The sequence below is a fragment of the Pongo abelii genome, chromosome 20, assembly GCF_028885655.2.
Source record: "Pongo abelii isolate AG06213 chromosome 20, NHGRI_mPonAbe1-v2.0_pri, whole genome shotgun sequence".
In the NCBI taxonomy this organism is placed as follows: domain Eukaryota; kingdom Metazoa; phylum Chordata; class Mammalia; order Primates; family Hominidae; genus Pongo; species Pongo abelii.
This window is the reverse complement of record NC_072005.2, coordinates 4,001,614-4,020,671: the sequence shown is the minus strand read 5'-3', so window position 1 is coordinate 4,020,671 and position 19,058 is coordinate 4,001,614. Positions and strand designations below refer to the sequence as shown.

Here is a 19,058-nt window from a genome sequence, read left to right as displayed (position 1 = left end):
ACTGTGTGAGCTCCTCCCAGGGTGGCACCCGGCACGCACGGGGTGTTGCATCCGTGTCCTGGCTGCTGCAGCCATTTCCCTGTATTTCTACACTGTTTCCCCATGTTTCTATGTCATCTTTATTTTGCATTTTTTTCTTTCTTTTTTGGGGGGGTTAGGGGGTACAAGGTCTCTCTTTGTCACCCAGGTTGGAGTGCAGTGGCATGATCCTAGCTCACTGCAGCCTCCACCTCTTGGGCTCAAATGATCCTCCTGCCTCAGCCTTCCAAGTAGCTGGGACTACAGGTGCACCAGCATGCTCGAGTAGCTTTTTAAGTTTTGTTTTGTTTTGTTTTGTTTTGTTTTGAGACGGAGTCTCGCTCTGTCGCCCAGGCTGGAGTGCAGTGGCACAGTCTTGGCTCACTGCAAGCTCCACCTCCCGGGTTCACACCATTCTCCTGCCTCAGCCTCCCAAGTAGCTGGGACTACAGGCACCTGCCACCACGCCTGGCTAATTTTTTGTATTATTAGTAGAGATGGGGTTTTGCTGTGTTAGCCAGGATGGTCTCGATCTCCTGACCTCGTGATCCGCCCTGCCTCTGCCTCCCAAGGTGCTGGGATTACAGGCATGAGCCACCGCGCCCGGCAAGTTTTTTTGTAGATATGGGTTGGCACTATGTTTCCCAGGCTGATCTTGAACTCCTGGGCTCAAACGATTCTCCCGCCTCGGCCTCCCAAAGTGCTGGGATTACAGGGGTGAGCCACCGTGCCCAGTCATGTATTTATATAAAATGGCAAGCGCTTGTTGGTGACTGGAGCTTAGGAACAGTGGGGCTGGCTGCTTCCCTGGGGTCTAAACCTATTACTGGATAACTCGGGGCAAGAACCCAGTGGACAGTGGGGCCTCATGGGATGGGGAAAGGAGAGCCAGTGGCTTACGGACCTCATAGAGGTGCCCCTTGGCCTTTCTAGGGGTCTCGTCCTATCTGCTGAAGAATGCCCGTCTTGTTCTGCTGTAATGGAAACTGGACATGTCCATCAGTAAGGGAGCGATTAAAGAATGATATTTGGCCGCTTTGCAGTGGCAAAGTGAAATCCACAAGGGTGTACTGAATGGGAGTATCCCCAAAATACAACACTATTCATGTAGTGGAGGGGTGGTTGTAGAAAATAAACATAGCATGGGCTAGGCGCAGTGGCTCACGTTTGTAATCCCAGCACTTTGGGAGGCCAAGGCAGGCGGATCACGAGGTCAAGAGTTCAAGACCATCCTGGCCAACATGGTGAAACCCCCATCTATACTAAAAATACAAAATTAGCCGGGCATGGTGGCGCACGCCTGTAGTCCCAGCTACTCAGGAGGCTGAGGCAGGAGAATCACACAAACCCGGGAGGCAGAGGTTGCAGTGAGCCGAGATCATGCCACTGCACTCCAGCCTGGCGACAGCAAGACTCCATTTCAAAATAAAAGAAAAAGAAAATAAACAGCATTGGCCCATTCATTTGTTTATTGTATTTTCAAGTCAGAGTCTTGCTGAGTTGCCCAGCCTGGAGTGCACTGGTGCTATCCTCCCACGTCAGCCACCCGAGTAGTTGAGACCACAGGCGTAAGCCACCATGCACAGCTAATTTATTTGCTTATTTTTGTAGAGATAGGGTCTCTCCATATTGCCCAGACTGGTCTTGAACTCCTGGCCACAAGTGACCCTCCTGCCTCGGCCTCCCAAAGTGCTGGGATTACAGACATGAGCCCATTTTGATGTTATTTTAAACTCTGGCTGGGCAAGCATGCCTTTAATCCCAGTGCTTTGGGAGAATCACATGAGCCCAGTAGGTCGAGGCTGCAGTGAGCTATGATTGAGCCACTGCTCTACAGCCTGGGCAAGAGAGTGAGTCCTGAGTCTGTGTTTCCAAATATACAGCAAGATCTGGGGGCCAGGTGCTCACTCCTGTGATCCCAGCACTTTGGGAGGCTGAAGTGGGAGGACCTCTTCCACCAGAACTTTGAGAGCAGCCTGGGCAACATGAGGAACCCCCGTCTCTACAAAAAATTAGCAGGACATGGTGGCGCGCCTGTACTCCCAGCTACTTGGGAAGCTGAAGTGGGAGGACTGCCTGAACCCAGGAGGTCGAGGCTGCAGTGAGCCAAGATCACAGCACTATGCTTTAGTCTGGGCAATCCCTGTCTGAAAGAAAGAAAGAGGGAGAAGAGGAAAGATCTGGAACAATATAAGTCACACTTGAGGGGAGAATGGTGGAAGGGATGGGGCGTCCGGGTTATTTATCCTCATTTGAAATTTTTATAAGAAAAATGTGTTCACCTACTACCTACGTAACAAAATTACAGTTACAAGACCATTTTAAACGACACACACACACACACACACACACACACACACACACACACACACACACACACACGGTAGACGTGTATGGTCACGCAGAGTGAGATTTGGGGTCAGCAGTACACAGCTGCAGTACCCCCTGCACCACACACACACACACACACACACACACACACACACACACACACGGTAGACGTGTATGGTCACGCAGAGTGAGATTTGGGGTCAGCAGTACACAGCTGCAGTACCCCCTGCACCACATCCTGTCTCAGTGACTGAGACAAATTGCTCACCCTGCCAGACTTTGGTCTCTACAGCTGGAGACCAGCCCTTCCCAACCAGGGGCAGTTCTCCCTCCCAGGAGACACCTGGCACTGTCTGGGGATGTGTGTGGTTGTCACGATGGGGGATGCTCCTGGCGTGGAGTGGGTGGAGGGAGGCCAGGGACACTACTCAGCACCCTGCAGTGCCCAGGTCGGCCCCACCCCAGAGAGTGACCTGGCCCCGATGTCACAGTGGAGAAAGGCGGCTGCAGAGAGAGCGATGCGCCTGTGAGGCGTCTTCTGCCAGCTCCTGAGGCTGCGGCACAGCACTCCGCCCGCCTTCATCTCCGGGGAGAGGCTCTTTGAATTTTCTCACTAAACAAACATTGATTGCAACCCCAGAAGAAACGAAGACTGAAAGAGCTGTGCTGGGGAGCAGGGGTTTTAGGGTTTCAGAGTTTTAGGGTTGCGTTTGTTGCGTCTGTTTGTTTTTCACCACCCTGCCTCTTTCGAGTTGTTGGTCTCTTTCTGGTTTTTGTTTTTCTGAGACGGGGTCTTGCTCTGTCACCCAGGCTGGAGTGCAGTGGTGCGATCTCGGCTCACTGCAACCTTGACCTCCCAGGTTCAAGGGATCCTCCCACCTCAGCCTTCTGAGTAGCTGGGACTATAGTCGTCCGCCACCACGCCCGGCTAATTTTGGTATCTTTTGTAGATATGGGGTCTCACTATGTGGCTCGGGATGGTCTCAAACTCCTCAGCTCAAGCATTCCTTTTGCCTTACCACTTTGTAGGATTATAGGTGTGCGCCACCACGTGCGGCTTTTTTTTTTTTTTTTTAATTGAGGAGTCTTGCTCTGTCGCCCAGGCTGGAGAGAAGTGGCACAATCTCGACTCACAGCAACCTCTGCCTCCCGCGTTCAGGTGATCCTCCTGCCTCAGCCTCCCGAGTAGCTGAGATTACAGGCGCCCACCACCACACCCAGCTAATTTTTTTATTTTTATTAGAGATGGGGTTTTACCATATTGGCCAGGCTGGTCTCAAACTCCTGACCTCAAGTGATCTGCCTGCCTTAGCCTCCCAAAGTCCTGGCATTACAGGCGTGAGCCACAGCTCCCAGCCCATGTCCGGCCTCATTTTAAATAATTCTTTTAAGGTAGATTGATAAAAACTGAGAATAGAAGCAGCTTCCACCTGGCCCTGTCTCACCGGAGCTCCTGTCCCGGCACCTCCTCCTGGGCTGTCTGAGCCCTGGCCATACCTGCCCTCTCACCCTGTGTGTCCGTGTCTTCAGCCTGGAGCTGGCGGATGGAGTCACGTGTTTGCTCTAGAGGCCTCAAATCGTGTTGGGTTTTCTAGAACTGCCTTCGGCCTTTCTCTCCAAGCCTAGCTGGGCAGAAGTGGCCAGAGAGCGGCAACCCGGGCACCCCTGAGTCTCAGGATTTCTCCCCCGGCTCCTCCCACCCAGTGAATGAACGCCATCCCAGGGAAGGCTGGGCTTTTGCAGGAGTCCTGGAGCAGCATGGTGGGGAAATCCAGGCTCCCCAGCCAGCCTCTCCAGGCTCCCCCAGCCCAGCCTCTCCAGGCTCCCCCAGCCAGCCTCTCCAGGCTCCCCAGCCACCCTCTCCAGGCTCCCCCAGCCAGCCTCTCCAGGCTCCCCCAGCCCACCCTCTCCAGGCTCCCCCAGCCCACCCTCTCCAGGCTCCCCAGCCCACCCTCTCCAGGCTCCCCCAGCCAGCCTCTCCAGGCTCCCCAGCCACCCTCTCCAGGCTCCCCCAGCCAGCCTCTCCAGGCTCCCCCAGCCCACCCTTTCCAGGCTCCCCAGCCAGCCTCTCCAGGATCCCCCAGCCCACCCTCTCCAGGCTCCCCCAGCCCACCCTCTCCAGGCTCCCCCAGCCCACCCTCTCCACGGTCCCCAGCCACCCTCTCCAGGCTCCCCAGCCCACCCTCTCCAGGTTCCCCCAGCCAGCCTCGCCAGGCTCCTCCAGCCCACCCTCTCCAGGCTCCCCCAGCCCACCCTCTCCAGGCTCCCCCAGCCACCCTCTCCAGGCTCCCCCAGCCCACTCTCTCCAGCCTCAGTTCCACTTTGCTCTCTGCTGAGCGCAGAAGAGACGCACGCCAGACGGTGGCAGTGGGAACTCGGCCCGTCACCCCTACTGTCCTGGGGGTGGCCTGGCAGGTGTGTCCAGAGCCTCTGCCTCTGCCTCTGAAGAGGCACCTTGGGTGGCTCCCAGTGCCTGGGGTTTTGGCGTTTGGGGGTTTTGGTCCCCAGGTTTGTTGCCAGGCAGCCTTGGGCAAGACATGGAATTTCTGTTTCATCATGTGTGACATGGATGTGGGGCCACACCCAGGGACCAGCCTACCCATGATGACTCGTTTCCAGGCCCTCCGCAGGATGCCCGGCACAGCGGCGAGGAGACCGCAGGCTGTGGGGAGGGGCTGAGGTTACTGTCACCTGGGCCGGCCTCACTGGGGTCCCTCCTGCAGTCCACGCACCCCCTGGCACCCGGTCCTACTCGGCCTGGCCTTTCTGCCCGAGGCGGCAGGGACAGGCGCAGGGCAGATGCCCAGAAGTGGAGCCGCAGGGCTTGGCTAGGGAGCCCCCGTGGGGGTCTGGACAGGCACACGGCAACCCGCCGTCTCCTCCACGCCCTCACCCTCCCCTTCCCTTCGTGTGCTGGGAAGAGGACCCAGGCCCAAGAAGCTGGTCTCCAGCCTGGCCACCTCCCATGGCACACAGACAAGCCCAACACGCAGGCTGCAGGGAGTGCGGGCCCCACAGCTGGCTGAGCCCCCGGCCACGGCTTGGGCTGGCCCAGAGCAGAGCCTCTGCTGTGGCGACCTCAGGAGGGCCGAGTCACGCAACTGATTCCAGGATGGGACGGGAGGCGGGGGCACCCTGGGCCCTGTTCCTTCCCCACCTTGTGGGTGGGTGTTCAGACCAAAAGGCAGAACTGTCGGAAGACCCCCTGCCTTTGGCCAGTGGGTGGAGCTGGGCTCTGGACCCTGCTTCCCGTCAGAAGGCAGACCACCCCCTCGCCGGGAGTGGGGGGACGCATCCATGGCTTCCCGGCCACCTGCACAGAGCCTGCACTCACTCCTTGTGTGCCCTCTAGGATGGCGGCTCCCTGGACCAGGTGCTGAAAGAGGCCAAGAGGATTCCCGAGGAGATCCTGGGGAAAGTCAGCATCGCGGTGAGTCCACTGCAGACCCACATTGCGCCCCCACCACGCTCTGCACGGACCTCTTCCACATGGCCAGGGTTCCAGGAGCCACTCACAGTGTGGTGGGGGTTAGGGTGGCCCCTGCAGAAAGAGAGTGGCCAAGGCTGTGCCCACCCCCTGTGGAGCTTGAACAAGTGACGTCCCTTTTGGGGCCTGAGGTCACCATCTGCCGAGTGAAGACATTATAGGTCCCTCTTCACTCTTAGTATCCTGTTTGCCACGCTGGTCCCCTCTGCCCCTCGTGGCAGGGGGATGTTGGCAGCTGGCACGTTGCAGGGGACAGGAGCTTGTTGAAGGGGAGACTGGGGTGGGATGTGGGATGCCAGGACCTCCAAACACACTCCCCCTTGCTGTTAGAAATGTGACCAGGGCCGAGGGCGTCTCTGCTGCCCGGTCTCTGGCACAGCTGCTCCGTAGAGCCATGTGGTTTCAGCAGACCGTGCGTGTTGCTTCTAGGAGCTTGCACCTTGTCCATAGCAGAGGCCAAGTCCCGCTTGCCGCTACCGGTGTTGGGATTAAGACACAGGCCGCGTGCTGCCAGACACGCGTTTCAGAGTCGAAAGCTGCCGTCACACTGCCTATGCTGCTTGCTTCACTTCTCGGGATGCTCCTTCCAGGGCGGGCCTAGGGGAAACGGCGTCCTTCTCGGGCACCCTTAGAACATCCTGTCTGGAGGCCCTTAGCACAGTCCCTGGGACCCCAGATGCTGCCCTTCAGGCTGATGTGGGCAAACTCAGCAGCCCAGCCTACTCCCGGGCCGTGGGCCACCGTCTCAGCTTCCCTGGGGCTCAGCTGTGTGCTCTGAATCAAAGGCAGTAATGGCATCGGCTGCACTGCGGCCATGTGGGAACCGGGGTTTACTTGCACACACCAGCACAGGGCTGTCAGCACACCCCAGCGAGCTCCTCGCAGCCTGAAACAGGGTTCCTGCTGCAGGTCCCTCGCTCCAGCTCTGGCTGCTCAGGTCCGACCCCTGGGCTCGGTCAGGAGCTAAGCCCTGGCGGCCTTGTCCCATGACTCCCTCCGCGCTCCCCTGCAGGTTCTCCGGGGCTTGGCGTACCTCCGAGAGAAGCACCAGATCATGCACCGAGGTAAGGCCTGGCCCGCCCTCCCCAGAGCCCCGTGGGCCAGCAGGCAACTGTTGGGCGCCCCTCACCCGCAGCCTGCCGCCCCCAGATGTGAAGCCCTCCAACATCCTCGTGAACTCTAGAGGGGAGATCAAGCTGTGTGACTTTGGGGTGAGCGGCCAGCTCATCGACTCCATGGCCAACTCCTTCGTGGGCACGCGCTCCTACATGGCTGTGAGTCCCCCCTAGCTCTCCCCTCCAGCTCTCCGCCCCAGCTCTCCCCACCAGCGCTCCTCCCCGCTGCTCTCCCCCAAGCTCTCCCCACCCAGCTCTCCCCGCCAGCTCTCCCCCCCAGCTCTCCCCCTCCAGCTCTCCCCCCCAGCTCTCCCCCCCAGCTCTCCCCCTCAGCTCTCCCCCCCCAGCTCTCCCCCCCAGCTCTCCCCCTCAGCTCTCCCCCCCAGCTCTCCCCCTCAGCTCTCCCCCCTCAGCTCTCCCCCCCAGCTCTCCCCCCCCAGCTCTCCCCCCCAGCTCTCCCCGCCAGCTCTCCCCGCCAGCTCTCCCCCTCAGCTCTCCCCCCGCAGCTCTCTCCCCCAGCTCTCCCCCCCAGCTCTCCCCCCCAGCTCTCCCCGCCAGCTCTCCCCCTCAGCTCTCCCCCCCAGCTCTCCCCCCCAGCTCTCCCCCCCAGCTCTCCCCCTCAGCTCTCCCCCCCAGCTCTCCCCCTCAGCTCTCCCCCCCAGCTCTCCCCCCCAGCTCTCCCCCTCAGCTCTCCCCCTCAGCTCTCCCCCCCAGCTCTCCCCCCCAGCTCTCCCCCTCAGCTCTCCCCCCCAGCTCTCCCCCTCAGCTCTCCCCCCCAGCCCTCCCCCCCAGCCCTCCCCCCCAGCTCTCCCCCCCCAGCTCTCCCCCCCAGCTCTCCCCCCCCAGCTCTCCCCCCCAGCTCTCCCCCCAGCTCTCCCCGCCAGCTCTCCCCCCCAGCTCTCCCCCCCCAGCTCTCCCCCCCAGCTCTCCCCCCCAGCTCTCCCCGCCAGCTCTCCCCCTCAGCTCTCCCCCCCAGCTCTCCCCCCCAGCTCTCCCCCCCAGCTCTCCCCCTCAGCTCTCCCCCCCAGCTCTCCCCCCAGCTCTCCCTGCCAGCTCTCCCCCTCAGCCCTCCCCCCCAGCTCTCCCCCCCAGCTCTCCCCCCCAGCTCTCCCCACCCAGCTCTCCCCACCCAGCTCTCCCCCCAGCTCTCCCCCCAAGCTCTCCCCGCCAGCTCTCCCCCTCAGCTCTCCCGGCCCCAGCTCTCCCCGTCAGCTCTCCCCCTCAGCTCTCCCCCCCAGTTCTCCTGCGCAGCTGTCCTTGCCTCCCACAAGGCTTTCCCAACTATTTCGTGGGCACGCGCTCCTACATGGCTGTTAGCACCCCCGGGACAGTCCCACCCCAGCTGCACCCTCCCCTCCGTCAGCTCTCCCCATTTGCCACAAGGCACGTCTAAAGCTCATGCCTCCTGGGAGCCTGCTTTTCGGATTGCCCTTGCTTTTTATTTTTTATTTGTTTATTTATTAATCTTTTGTAGACACGGGATCTCGCTGTATTGCCCAGGCTGCTCATGAACTCCTGGGCTCAAGTCACCCTCTTGCCTCAGCCTCGCAAAGTGCTGGGATTCCACTAGCAGTGAGCCTGAGCCACCGCACCCGGCCAGATCTCCCCTTCCTGTTGAAATTCTCTTGTAGGTTTTTGTCTCTAGCAATGCCTACCAGGTTTCTTTCTTTCTTTTTTTTTTTTTTTTTTTTTTTTTGAGACAGAGTCTTGCTCTATCACCCAGGCTGGAGTGCAATGGCGCAATCTCAGCTCATTGCAACATCCGCCTCCCCGGTTCAAGCAGTTCTCCTGCCTCAGCCTCCCAAGCAGCTGGGGCTACAGGCATGTGCCACCACAGCTGGGTAATTTGGGTTTTTTTTTTTTTTTTTTTTTTTTTTGAGACAGAGTCTCACACTCTCACCCAGGCTGGAGTGCAGTGGTGCCATCTCAGCTCACTGCAAGCTCCACCTCCTGGGTTCACGCCATTCTCCTGCCTCAGCCTCCCGAGTAGCTGGGACTACAGGCGCCCGCCACCACGCCCGGCTAATTTTTTGTGTTTTTAGTAGAGACAGGGTTTCACCGTGTTAGCCAGGATGGTCTCAATCTGACCTTGTGATCCACCCGCCTCGGCCTCCCAAAGTACTGGGATTACAGGCATGAGCCACCGCGCCCGGCAGCCTTGGCTAACTTTTAAAAAAATGTTTTTAGTAGAGACAGGGCCTCGCCATATTGGCTAGCCTAGTCTTAACTCCTGGGCTCCCGCCTCAACCTCCCAAAGTGCTGGGATTACAGGCATGGGCCACCACACCCGGCCCTTAGTTAATTTCTGAACCAGGAAATTGGACTCTGGGGTCTGTAGGAAACGACTGGGGATTCAGCAACCTGCCAAATTGAGCCTTGGAGCAGCTCTGAGATGTTAGCTGTGGAGAAGGAGGCCCCTGCTTCCTGGGGCCCATTGTCCGTTCCCAAAAGTGCTGAGTGTTGTGGGCTCTTCAAGAGCTGCGGTCAACACCAGCTCCAGGCCTCGGGCTGGAGGCCTCTTCAGCAAGTGCCGCAGGGAGGCCCTGGGTGGGTGAGCCGGGAGGTTGAATTGCTTAGCAGCTCTCTATCCATTGCTGCGGTCATTAGCCATGGCGAGGGTCACGGGGGCTGTAACGGGGCAAGCCTCCCGGGTTCCAGTTGCCATCCTCACCCCTCTGGGCTCTTTCCTCCCTGGCTCTGCTGCAGCCGGAGCGGTTGCAGGGCACACATTACTCGGTGCAGTCGGACATCTGGAGCATGGGCCTGTCCCTGGTGGAGCTGGCCATCGGAAGGTACCCCATTCCCCCGCCCGACGCCAAGGAGCTGGAGGCCATCTTTGGCCGGCCCGTGGTCGACGGGGAAGAAGGAGAGCCTCACAGCATCTCGCCTCGGCCGAGGCCCCCCGGGCGCCCCATCAGCGGTACGGCCTGAGTCTGCAACTTCCGGTCTGGACGCGCAGTGCCCTGCGCGGGGCCTGCTGTGCGAGGGCCAGCAGCCGCCTCCCCTCTGCCCGCACTACCTTTCCCCCTGGGTGGTGCCGACTGTGGTCAGCAGTCCTCAGATGGTCCTGGGGTTTCCGGGGACAGAGCTGGAAGCAGTGAGCACCCCAAACCTGTTCTGTCCAGGGCAGCTGCACCTGTTGTTGCCAGCTGGAGGGATCTGGGAGCGCAGCTTTGCTGCCAAGCCCCTGGGCAGTTGGATTTTCCAAAATTTTATCCTGAAAGCATTCAAACGTACAGAAAAGTGGAAGGAACTGGCCACCGCAGAGCCTGGATTCTGCGGGTGACACGCTCCTGTGCTGCGGGCCAAGCCTTCCAGGGAGCCCTGAAGTGGAGATGTGACTTGGCATGGCCCTCAGTGGCCTGTTGGCTCCGGCCCCAGCACACACAGGAGGGGATGCAGCCCGGGAGGGGGCGGGAGGGCTCGGGCCCCAGGGACAGCTGGGCTCGCAGAGGACAATCCGGCGCTTAGGGCGGGCACCTCAGGAGCGGGAGCTCCCTGACGCCAGTCAGAGATGGCCGAGCGGACACTTCCACCGCCTGAGGGAAGAGCCCGGGGCGGACCGTGCTTGGTGCAGAATCACGGGAGGATCCTGTGATTTTTTTAAAGTCAGACATCAGGGAGAGTTGGTGGCGTTAGACCCCAAAGGACCCTGTAGCGGACTATGGTTGGTTTTAAAACCATGTTTCCGAACTACAAAGCACACACCCCACAACTCACTCATTTCAGGTGAGCAGTTCAGTGGTTTTCAGTCACAGTGCTGCGCCCCATCACCTCTAATTCCAGAACCTTCTCAGCTCCCCAAGAGGAAACCCTGTCCCCATCAGCTGTCACTCTCCATCCCCTTCCTGCCTCTGTGGACTGGCCTGTCGTGGGCATTTCACAGAAATGGGGTCACACACTTGTGTGGCCTTCTGTGTTTTGTGTGTGGCTTCTCTCCCAGAGCACAGTGTCCTCAAGGGTCATCCACGCCATGGTGCATGTCAGAGCCTGGCTCCTTTTGAAAGGCTGAGTAGTATTTTATGACACGAACAGGCCATGTTTTGTGGTCCTTCTACCCTGGATGGATTGGGGCTGTGAGAAGGCGGATTTTCACAGCGCTGGCAAGCCCACCTCCTCCCCTCCAGCCAGACTGCTGGGATGTCTTGATCTCATCCCAGGGAGAGTCCCCCAAGTCCTTATCCTCAGGCCTAGCCTCAGCCTCTCCCGGTCCTAACTCCCAGGTGGTATACCATCCCCAGCCCTGCCCCAGCCCAGGGCCCCAGCCCGCCTGCCCATTTCAGGACGCGCAGAAGGCGAAAGTCCAGCTGCCAAGCCCAGGCCTGGCCAGCTGGTTCTCAGACAGGGGTCAGCCACCCCTAGCCGGTCTCCCGTCCTGAGTGGCACTCGGGGCCTGCCACCATCACCGCCAGCAGCTCCTGCAAGGTCACACTGCTGTCCTTGCCTGCGGTCAGCACCGTCCCTCCCCCTGCCCTCCAGAGAGGAAGGGTGATGACTTTGGCACGTCCAGCAAGCCTCACTGAGCCAAATGTGTGACTTCTCAAAAGATGTTCTTGTTCCTTTTGCCTTTTTTTTAATTCACTAGAGGCTCAGGCAAGGAGTAGCTGTCCCAGGGAATGGAACCCAGAGTCAGGGGAGCTTCGTCCAGTGCCTCTGCACACCCGCCTCCAATTTAGGCTGGCATGGGGAGGAGGGCGCCCGGTGGTGATCAGCCCCCTGGGAGCCCAACCCCCAGGAGAAGTGAGGTGGCCATCGGCCCATCTCACCTCCATCTCTCTCCCTGTGCAGGTCACGGGATGGACAGCCGGCCCGCCATGGCCATCTTTGAACTGCTGGACTATATTGTGAACGAGGTTTGTGCTTTGATGCCTTTTGGCTTTTCTTTTCTTTTTCTTTCTTTTTTTTTTTTTTTGAGGCAGAGTCTCTCTCTGACCAGAGCAAGAGTCACCGAGGCTGGAGTACAGTGGTGCCATCTTGGCTCACTGAAACCTCCACTTTCCAAGCTCATGTGGTTCTCGTGCCTCAGCCTCCCGAGTAGCTGGGATTACAGGTGTGCACCACCACACCCAGCTAATTTTTTTTTTTTTTTTGAGACAGTGACTAGCTTTGTAGTGCAGTGGCTTAATCTTGGCTCACTGCAACCTCCGCCTCCCAGGTTCAAGCGATTCTTGAACCAATTCCACGTGCATTGCGTCTCCCATCTTCCACTGTGCTGCACAAGCCCAGCTCCTTCCCAAGGGCATTTTTTTTTTTTATGAAGACAAACCCAGAATTCCCACTGCAGCCTCTCACCCTGAGTCCAGAGGGAGGCGTGTGCCAGCAGCCCTGGGCTCAGGCCGAGGAGCCAGCCTGCCCCTTGAGCGGTGGCCCAGTATCTCTGCATCAGAGCGTCCTGGAGCCCGTGGGCGTGGACTCATAAATCACCCCGCTTCCACGGAGAAAGGTACAGGCATGGCCCTTGCCTCTTGGAAGGAGGCCCAGAGAGCCTGGAAGGACCTGTAGGTCCCGTGGTGGCTCCTGCTCCGTCAGTCCCCATAACAACCCAGTAAGTCGCAGTATGAGGGTTTCCACCGCCCAGATGAGTAAACCAAGGCACAAGGAGGGACGTGGCCTCCTTCCAGGCCTGCAGCTGTCAGGCACAGGACTGCACCCCAAGGTCCTGTTGGCCACGTGACCAGGCCGGGCCACCTCCCTGGGCCTTCTGTGGGTGTCTGTGTCTTTGGTGGCCCTTTGGAGCTGGGGCAGAGAAACGGGCATTTGAGCTGCCTGCAGACTGGGCTAGGCCTGGGGTTGGGTGGCAAGATGATGACGGAGCCAGATGGGGTGGCCCTGGTGACCCAGCTCTCCCTGCACCTAGCAGCCACACCCACGCCCGGTGAGCACATCCCCCCACTGCTCCCCCGCCTCTTCCCGCCCCTGCCCCTGTGCGGGAAAGGCCTGACCCTGCCCTGCTGGCACCACTTACACGGCCGCTCCCACTCCGGGGACGTGTGTGTCGGGCCAGGCTCCCCAGTGCTTGGGCTTAAAACTGTGGACCCAGTTTGGCCTGGCACGGTGGCTCAGGTGTGTAACTCTAGCACTTTGGGAGGCCACAGTGGGTGGATCACCTGAGGTCAGGAGTTCGAGACCAGCCTGGCCAACCTGGTGAAATACCGTCTCTACTAAAAATAGAAAAATTAGCCAGGCGCAGTGGTGGGCACCTGTCGTCCCAGCTACTCAGGAGGCTGAGGCTGGAGAATCCCTTGAACCCTGAGGTGGAGGCTGCAGTGAGCCAAGATCACGCCATTGCACTCCAGCCTGGGCAACAGAGCGAGACTGTCTCAAAACAGAATAACTTGGGACCCAACTGTCCCTCTGTGGGGCCCAGTCCCAAAGCTCATCCTTCAGCCAGTGACACTGGGGAAGGAAGCAAGTGACGAGACTCGAGAGGTTGTCCTGTTTATGAAAGGGGGGCGCACCCCGCTCTCTCTCCCTCTAACCAGCCATGACTCTCAAACGAGAGCTTTCGGGAGGAGGCCAGCTCCGATGGTGCAGCCCAGTTGGCATGTGGTGTCGGCCAGGCCTGCAGGGTGGGCGACCGGACAGGACAGTGAGGGGTAGGGAGGGCTGCAGCCGAGGGTCCCTGAGGACGCCCAGGGCTGACCCCCCCCTCTGTTCTCCTCCACAGCCACCTCCTAAGCTGCCCAACGGGGTGTTCACCCCCGACTTCCAGGAGTTTGTCAATAAATGGTAGGTGCGGCCGGGCCACCCACACCCCTGGCCAGGACCCAGATGTACCACTCCTTCCAGGTCCTGGGTGGGGCCCGTGGCCCAGCCTGCCCATCCAGAATCCCAGTGCAGCGTCGGGCAGGACTCAGTCCAACGGGAAGCCACATTCCCTTTGCCAGGGCTGTGGGGCTGCAGCTCCCGGCTGCCATGCCATCCTGTCCCTGAGCCCAGGGGTGAAGCAGGATTGCAGGCCCTGTGGACATGACGGTGTCCCCGCCTCACTGTCTGTAGCAGGAGAAGCCTCTGCCTAGTCCCCGGACCCCTGGTGTGCTGACTGTGGGCTCCCCGGGATCCGCCCGCAGGTTCCAGGAGGGTCGCCAACCCCTCTCCATTCTCCTGCCCCCAAGCACCCAGCAGCACTTGTGGCGTGGGCCTTACAGGCATGTGCCACAGACCACAGGGAAGGAGCTGGGGACACCCCACTTGCCCATAGGGCGGGTCCGTGTGTCTGAGCTCGGGACGCTGTGGAACGGCACCGCACTCCTGGTGCCGAAGTTGCCCTGGGCCCTTGGCATGCGCTCCGGCGAAGTTGCCCCGGGCCCTTGGCGTGCACTTCGGCGAAGTTGCCCCGGGCCTGGGGTTTTATTAGACAGTTAGCTGGGGTTGCATCCAGGCTTCTGACCCACCAGGCGGGGTTTCCCACCCTCTTTCCCTCTCACCCTCCCCCCAGGGGGTGTCCTGCCCCTGCCACCAAAGTGTGGAAGTGGATCCCTCGTCTTCTGCCAGGAGGCAGAGCAGAGCAGCGCAGCCAGCTCTGTGCCACAGATCCAGGCCCCCTCCGACCACGGCCCAAACGCAGGTGCCCCGGGGCCACCAACTAACTGCGCTATCTTGTCTCCCCCACCGCCTCCCGGTCCTGCCTCTTGGAACCCCCAGCCTCATCAAGAACCCAGCGGAGCGGGCGGACCTGAAGATGCTCACAGTGAGTAATGCCAGCGGGTTCTGGGACCGGGAGGGTGCAGGCTGCCACCTAGGCCCCAGGAAATAAGGCTGCTGGGCCTGGGCCTGGCCCTGCCCGGGGAGCTAGCACCTGCGACCAGGATGTGGGCAGGCTGGGTGTGCCAGGCCACGCCAAGGACCCTCTGTGGGTCTCCCTCATCCGTGAGAGAAGCCATCCTGGGCTGTCTGTGGGGAGCAGAGGGTGTGTGCGTGGGAACAGCTGTGAGCTCTGAGCTCCGCCGCTCCTGCCTGGTGCTGGTCCCACACCCACAGGACAGGACCCCGGGCTTGTTTGCCCTCATGAGAGGCTGGAGGCAGCTTTCAGCCCCCCAAGCTCCTTTCCCTGCAAACTAGAGGGTGACCATCCCTGTTCTGCACACTGGCAAGCAGGTCCCCCGAGGCCGTGTGTACTTCAGTGTCCCCTTAAACCCCCATCCTCTGATATCCTCGGAAGCCTAGCTGTTCACCAAAACTCGCCTCCCCAGCGGGGACTACACCCTCAGAGGAGGGCCCTGGGCATCATCCTTCTGCCCTCAGCCCAGCCTGCATCCCGGGTGCTTTCCCATACCACAGCCACCGTCAGCGACCTTCAAACCCCTCCATAGCCGATTGGCGGATTGGAAACGCCACCCTCCTAGACAGCCCGTTACTTTCTGTGCCTGTAAGAAAAGAAGAGATGCCAGCTACAGGCGCCCAACCGGGTGCCTTATAATCCTGGAATGTGGGTTTCAGTTTTGTTTTTTTCTTGAGAGTCGGACAGAGTCTCACTCTGTCGCCCAGACTGGAGTGCAATGAAGCAATCTGAGCTCACTGCAGTCTCAGCCTCCCAGGCTCAAGCAATTCTCCAGTCAGCCTCCCAAGTAGCTAGGATTACAGGCACCCGCCACCACACCCGGCTAATATTTGTATTTTTAGTAGAAACAGGGTTTCACCATGTTGTCCAGGCTGGCCTCAAACTCCTGACCTCAGGTGATCCACCTGCCTCAGCCTCCCAAAGTGCAGAGATTACAGATGTGAGCCACCGCACCTGGTCAAAAAAATTTTTGAGATACAGCCTTGCTCTGTCCCCCAGGCTGGAATGCAGTGGTGTGATTGTAGCTCACTGTAGCCCCAACTCCGATGCTCCAGTGATCCTCCCACTCAGCCTCCTGAGCAGCTGGGGCTACTGATGTGTGCCACCAAGCCCAGCTAGTTCTTGTGTGTGGGTTTGGGTTTTTTTTTTTTCCCCCAAGATGAAGTCTCACTCTTGTCACCCAGGTTGGAGTGCAGTGGTACGATCTCGGCTCACTGCAACCTCCACCTCCCAGGTTCAGGGAATTCTCCTGCCTTAGCCTCCTCAGCCTCCCAAGTAGCTGGTATTACAGGTGCCCGCCACCACGCCCAGCTAATTTTTGTATTTTTAGTAGAGATGGGGTTTCCCCGTGTTGGCCAGGCTGGTCTCGAACTCCTGACCTCAGGCGATCTGCCTGCCTCAGCCTCCCAAAGTGCTGGGATTACAGGCGTGAGCCACTGCGCCCGACCTGCCCAGCTAGTTTTCTTCGTAGAGACAGGGTCTTGCTAATTGTCCAGGCTGGTCTCAAACTTCTGGGCTCAAATGATTCTCCCACTTTGGCCCCCCAGAGGGCTGGGATTACAGGTGTGAGCCACTGCCCCTGGCATGTGTGACATTTTTTCTTTTTTAATGAGGCAGGCTGGGCACTGTGGTGGGCACTTGGAATCCTAGTGCCGTGGGGGGATGGCTCTCTGAGGCCAGGAGTTCAAGGCCAGCCTGGGCAACATGGTGAGACTGTGCGTCTCCAAAATAAATAAATAACTAAAAAGAGAAGGGTACTAATGTTGAAATAACTTTTTTTTTCCCCCAGACGGAGTCCTGCTCTGTTGCCCAGGCTGGAGCGCAGTGGCGCAATCTCGGCTCACTGCAACCTCCGTCTCCCAGGTTCAAGCGGTTCTCCTGCCTCAGCCTTTCGAGTAGCTGGGATTACAGGCTCGTGCCACCACACCTGGCTAATCTTTGTGTTTTTAGTAGAGATGGGGTTTCACCATGTTGACCAGGCCGGTCTCGAACTTGTGATCCACTCACCTAGGTCTCCCAGAGTGCTGAGATTATAAGCATGAGCCACTGCGCCTGGCTGAAATAGCCATTTTTGAACCAGCTTCTTAAAAATGCTCCCCTGTGGGGTATCCTGGACCTAGCCGAGATGCGTCCTATCAAGTTGGTTGGTTTTTCACCCATACCTACACCGACTTTGAGGAAGATAGGCACCCTGGCCTGCCTCCACTGCAAAAGAGGCAGCATTCAGGGGCCCAAGGTCCTGGACACCACCCTCCTGGGAACCCCAAAGGCCTCTACTCACCCGCCGTGGGGTGGCCCAGCACAGCCTCTTCCCCAAGGGCACCCGCCCTCCTCCCCAGCCCTTCCAACCAAGAGGCTTCCCATGTTCTGCTGTCCTGTACAGGAACCGCTAGTCACGCATGGCTGTTTAAATGTGTTAAGTGGGGCCAGGCACAGTGGCTCATGCCTGTAATCCCAGTACTTTGGGAGGCCGAGGCGAATGGATCATTTGAGGACAGGATTTCGAGACCAGCCTGGGCAACATGGAAAAACCCCGTCTCTACTAAAAATACAAAAATTAGCTGGGCATGGTAGCACGCACCTCTAATCCCAGCTACTTGGGAGGCTGATGCAGGAGAATTGCTTGAACCTGGGAGGCAGAAGTTACAGTGAGCTGAGATCATGCCACTGCACTCCAGCCTGTGCGACAGAGCAAGACTGTCTCAAGAAATAAAAATTAAGGCCGGTTGCAGTGGCTCACACCTATAATCCCATCACTTTGGGAAGCCGAGGCAAGAGGATCATTTGAGTTCAGGAGTTCGAGACCAACCTGGCCAACATGGTGAATCCCCGTCTCTACTAAAAATACAAAAATTAGCTGGGTGTGGTGGCACATGCCTGTAATCCCAGCTACTAGGGAGGGTGAGGCAGGATAATTGCTTGAACCCAGGAGTCGGAGGTTGCAGTGAGCTAAGATCACACCACTGCACTCCAGCCTGGGCAACAAGAGCGAAACTCCGTCTAAAAAAAAAAATTAAAGTAAAAAGTATTTAATTAATTTGTTAAACTGAAATAAAATTGAGGCTTTTGTTCTCAAGCCACGGGAGCCACAGTCCAGGGGCTCTGGAGCCTCATGTGCTGGCGAGTGGGATGGTGCCTGTACAATGCTTTTCACGGAGTTCTGTGGAACAGCCTGTTCTTGCCTGGGCTGTCCTGCTCCAGGGGACCCTGGCAATGGCTGAGGACGTTGTGGTGTCATGACTTGGGGAAGCCCCTGGCATGGAGTGGGTGGAGGCCAGAGACGCTGCTCAGTACCCTGCAGTGCCCAGGATGGCCCCACCCCAGAGAATGATCCGGCCCCAGTGTCCACAGCGGCCGGAGGACCCTGGGCTTGCGCGAGCATAGACCCTCCCCTGGGAGCGCAGGCTGCCGGGCTGGTGGTGTCCCCGCCCCGGGTGGAGCGCAGAATCCTGAGACCCCTCCCAGGCCTGGCACACGCTGCTGCCCCTTTCTGGGTGTCTTTCCCTCTCCTACCCCGAGTGCATCTTCCTGCGGGGAAGGGAGGGTCTCCTCTGTTTTTTGCTTTCTGTCCTGTACCATCTGCCAGGGCTGGGCAGACGCTGGCCGTCCCCGTCCTACTGTGACTCCAGGCCCGGGTGCCCACGGCTCCCCTTTCCTTGCAGAACCTCACGGCTCCCCTTTCCTTGCAGAACCACACCTTCATCAAGCGGTCCGAGGTGGAAGAAGTGGATTTTGCCGGCTGGTTGTGTAAAACCCTGCGGCTGAACCAGCCCGGCACACCCACGCGCACCGCTGTGTGACAGTGGCCACGCTCCCCGCGTCCCACTGGTGACCTGCCCACCGTCCCTGTCCATGCCCCGCCCTTCCAGCTGAGGACAGGCTGGCGCCTCCACCCACCCTCCTGCCTCACCCCTGCGGAGAGCACTGTGGCGGGGCGACTGCGCACACAGGAACGGGGGTCTCCTCTCCTGCCCATCCTGGCTGGGGTGCCTCCGGGGACGGGCGACGCTGCTGTGTGTGGTCTCAGAGCCTCTGCTTCCTTAGGTTACAAAACAAAACAGGGAGAGAAAAAGCAAACCGCGCCATCGTGCTTCTTTCTTCCGTTCGGCCGTTGGGTGCTGGGCTTTGCTTCAGCCCAGCACGGAGAGGGCATCCCTGAGCTGACCCGCATCGCCGGGCACCGAGGCTGGAGGGCGCAGGGCCCTCCCTTAGGGAGAGCCCGCCGCTCCCTTTGGGTCAAGGGATGAAGACCTGCAGTGAGCCCCCAGGCGATGGCGGCTCTCACCAAATGGAAGGAGAGTGAGGCCGGGGGCGGCGGCTCATGCCT

At 59.3% G+C, this 19,058-nt stretch overlaps 1 protein-coding gene and 1 long non-coding RNA gene across 3 annotated transcripts in view; both read left to right on the top strand.

The window, feature by feature from the left end:
- The window catches only part of MAP2K2 (mitogen-activated protein kinase kinase 2), a 35,851-nt gene extending 17,043 nt beyond the window's left edge, over positions 1–18,808 (top strand). Inside the window, exons 4-11 of one of the 2 annotated variants that reach the window (XM_024237317.2) lie at positions 5,702–5,779; positions 6,849–6,900; positions 6,986–7,110; positions 9,658–9,871; positions 11,740–11,804; positions 13,619–13,680; positions 14,596–14,641; positions 18,421–18,808. In XM_024237317.2, the coding sequence (XP_024093085.1) occupies positions 5,702–5,779; positions 6,849–6,900; positions 6,986–7,110; positions 9,658–9,871; positions 11,740–11,804; positions 13,619–13,680; positions 14,596–14,641; positions 18,421–18,531 (753 nt within the window). In that variant the 3' untranslated portion in view covers positions 18,532–18,808. Of the gene's footprint in view, positions 1–560; positions 3,287–3,378; positions 5,030–5,701; positions 5,782–6,848; positions 6,901–6,985; positions 7,111–9,657; positions 9,872–11,739; positions 11,805–13,618; positions 13,681–14,595; positions 14,642–18,420 lie in introns of those variants that run through there. The other variant, XM_063719277.1, reaches the window with a different exon arrangement.
- LOC134760623 (uncharacterized) lies at positions 8,154–9,649 on the top strand. The gene is made up of 3 exons (XR_010138407.1): positions 8,154–8,263; positions 8,426–8,578; positions 8,675–9,649. It is a non-coding gene; the product is annotated as an uncharacterized LOC134760623 (long non-coding RNA).
- Positions 18,809–19,058: the final 250 nt, after the last annotated feature.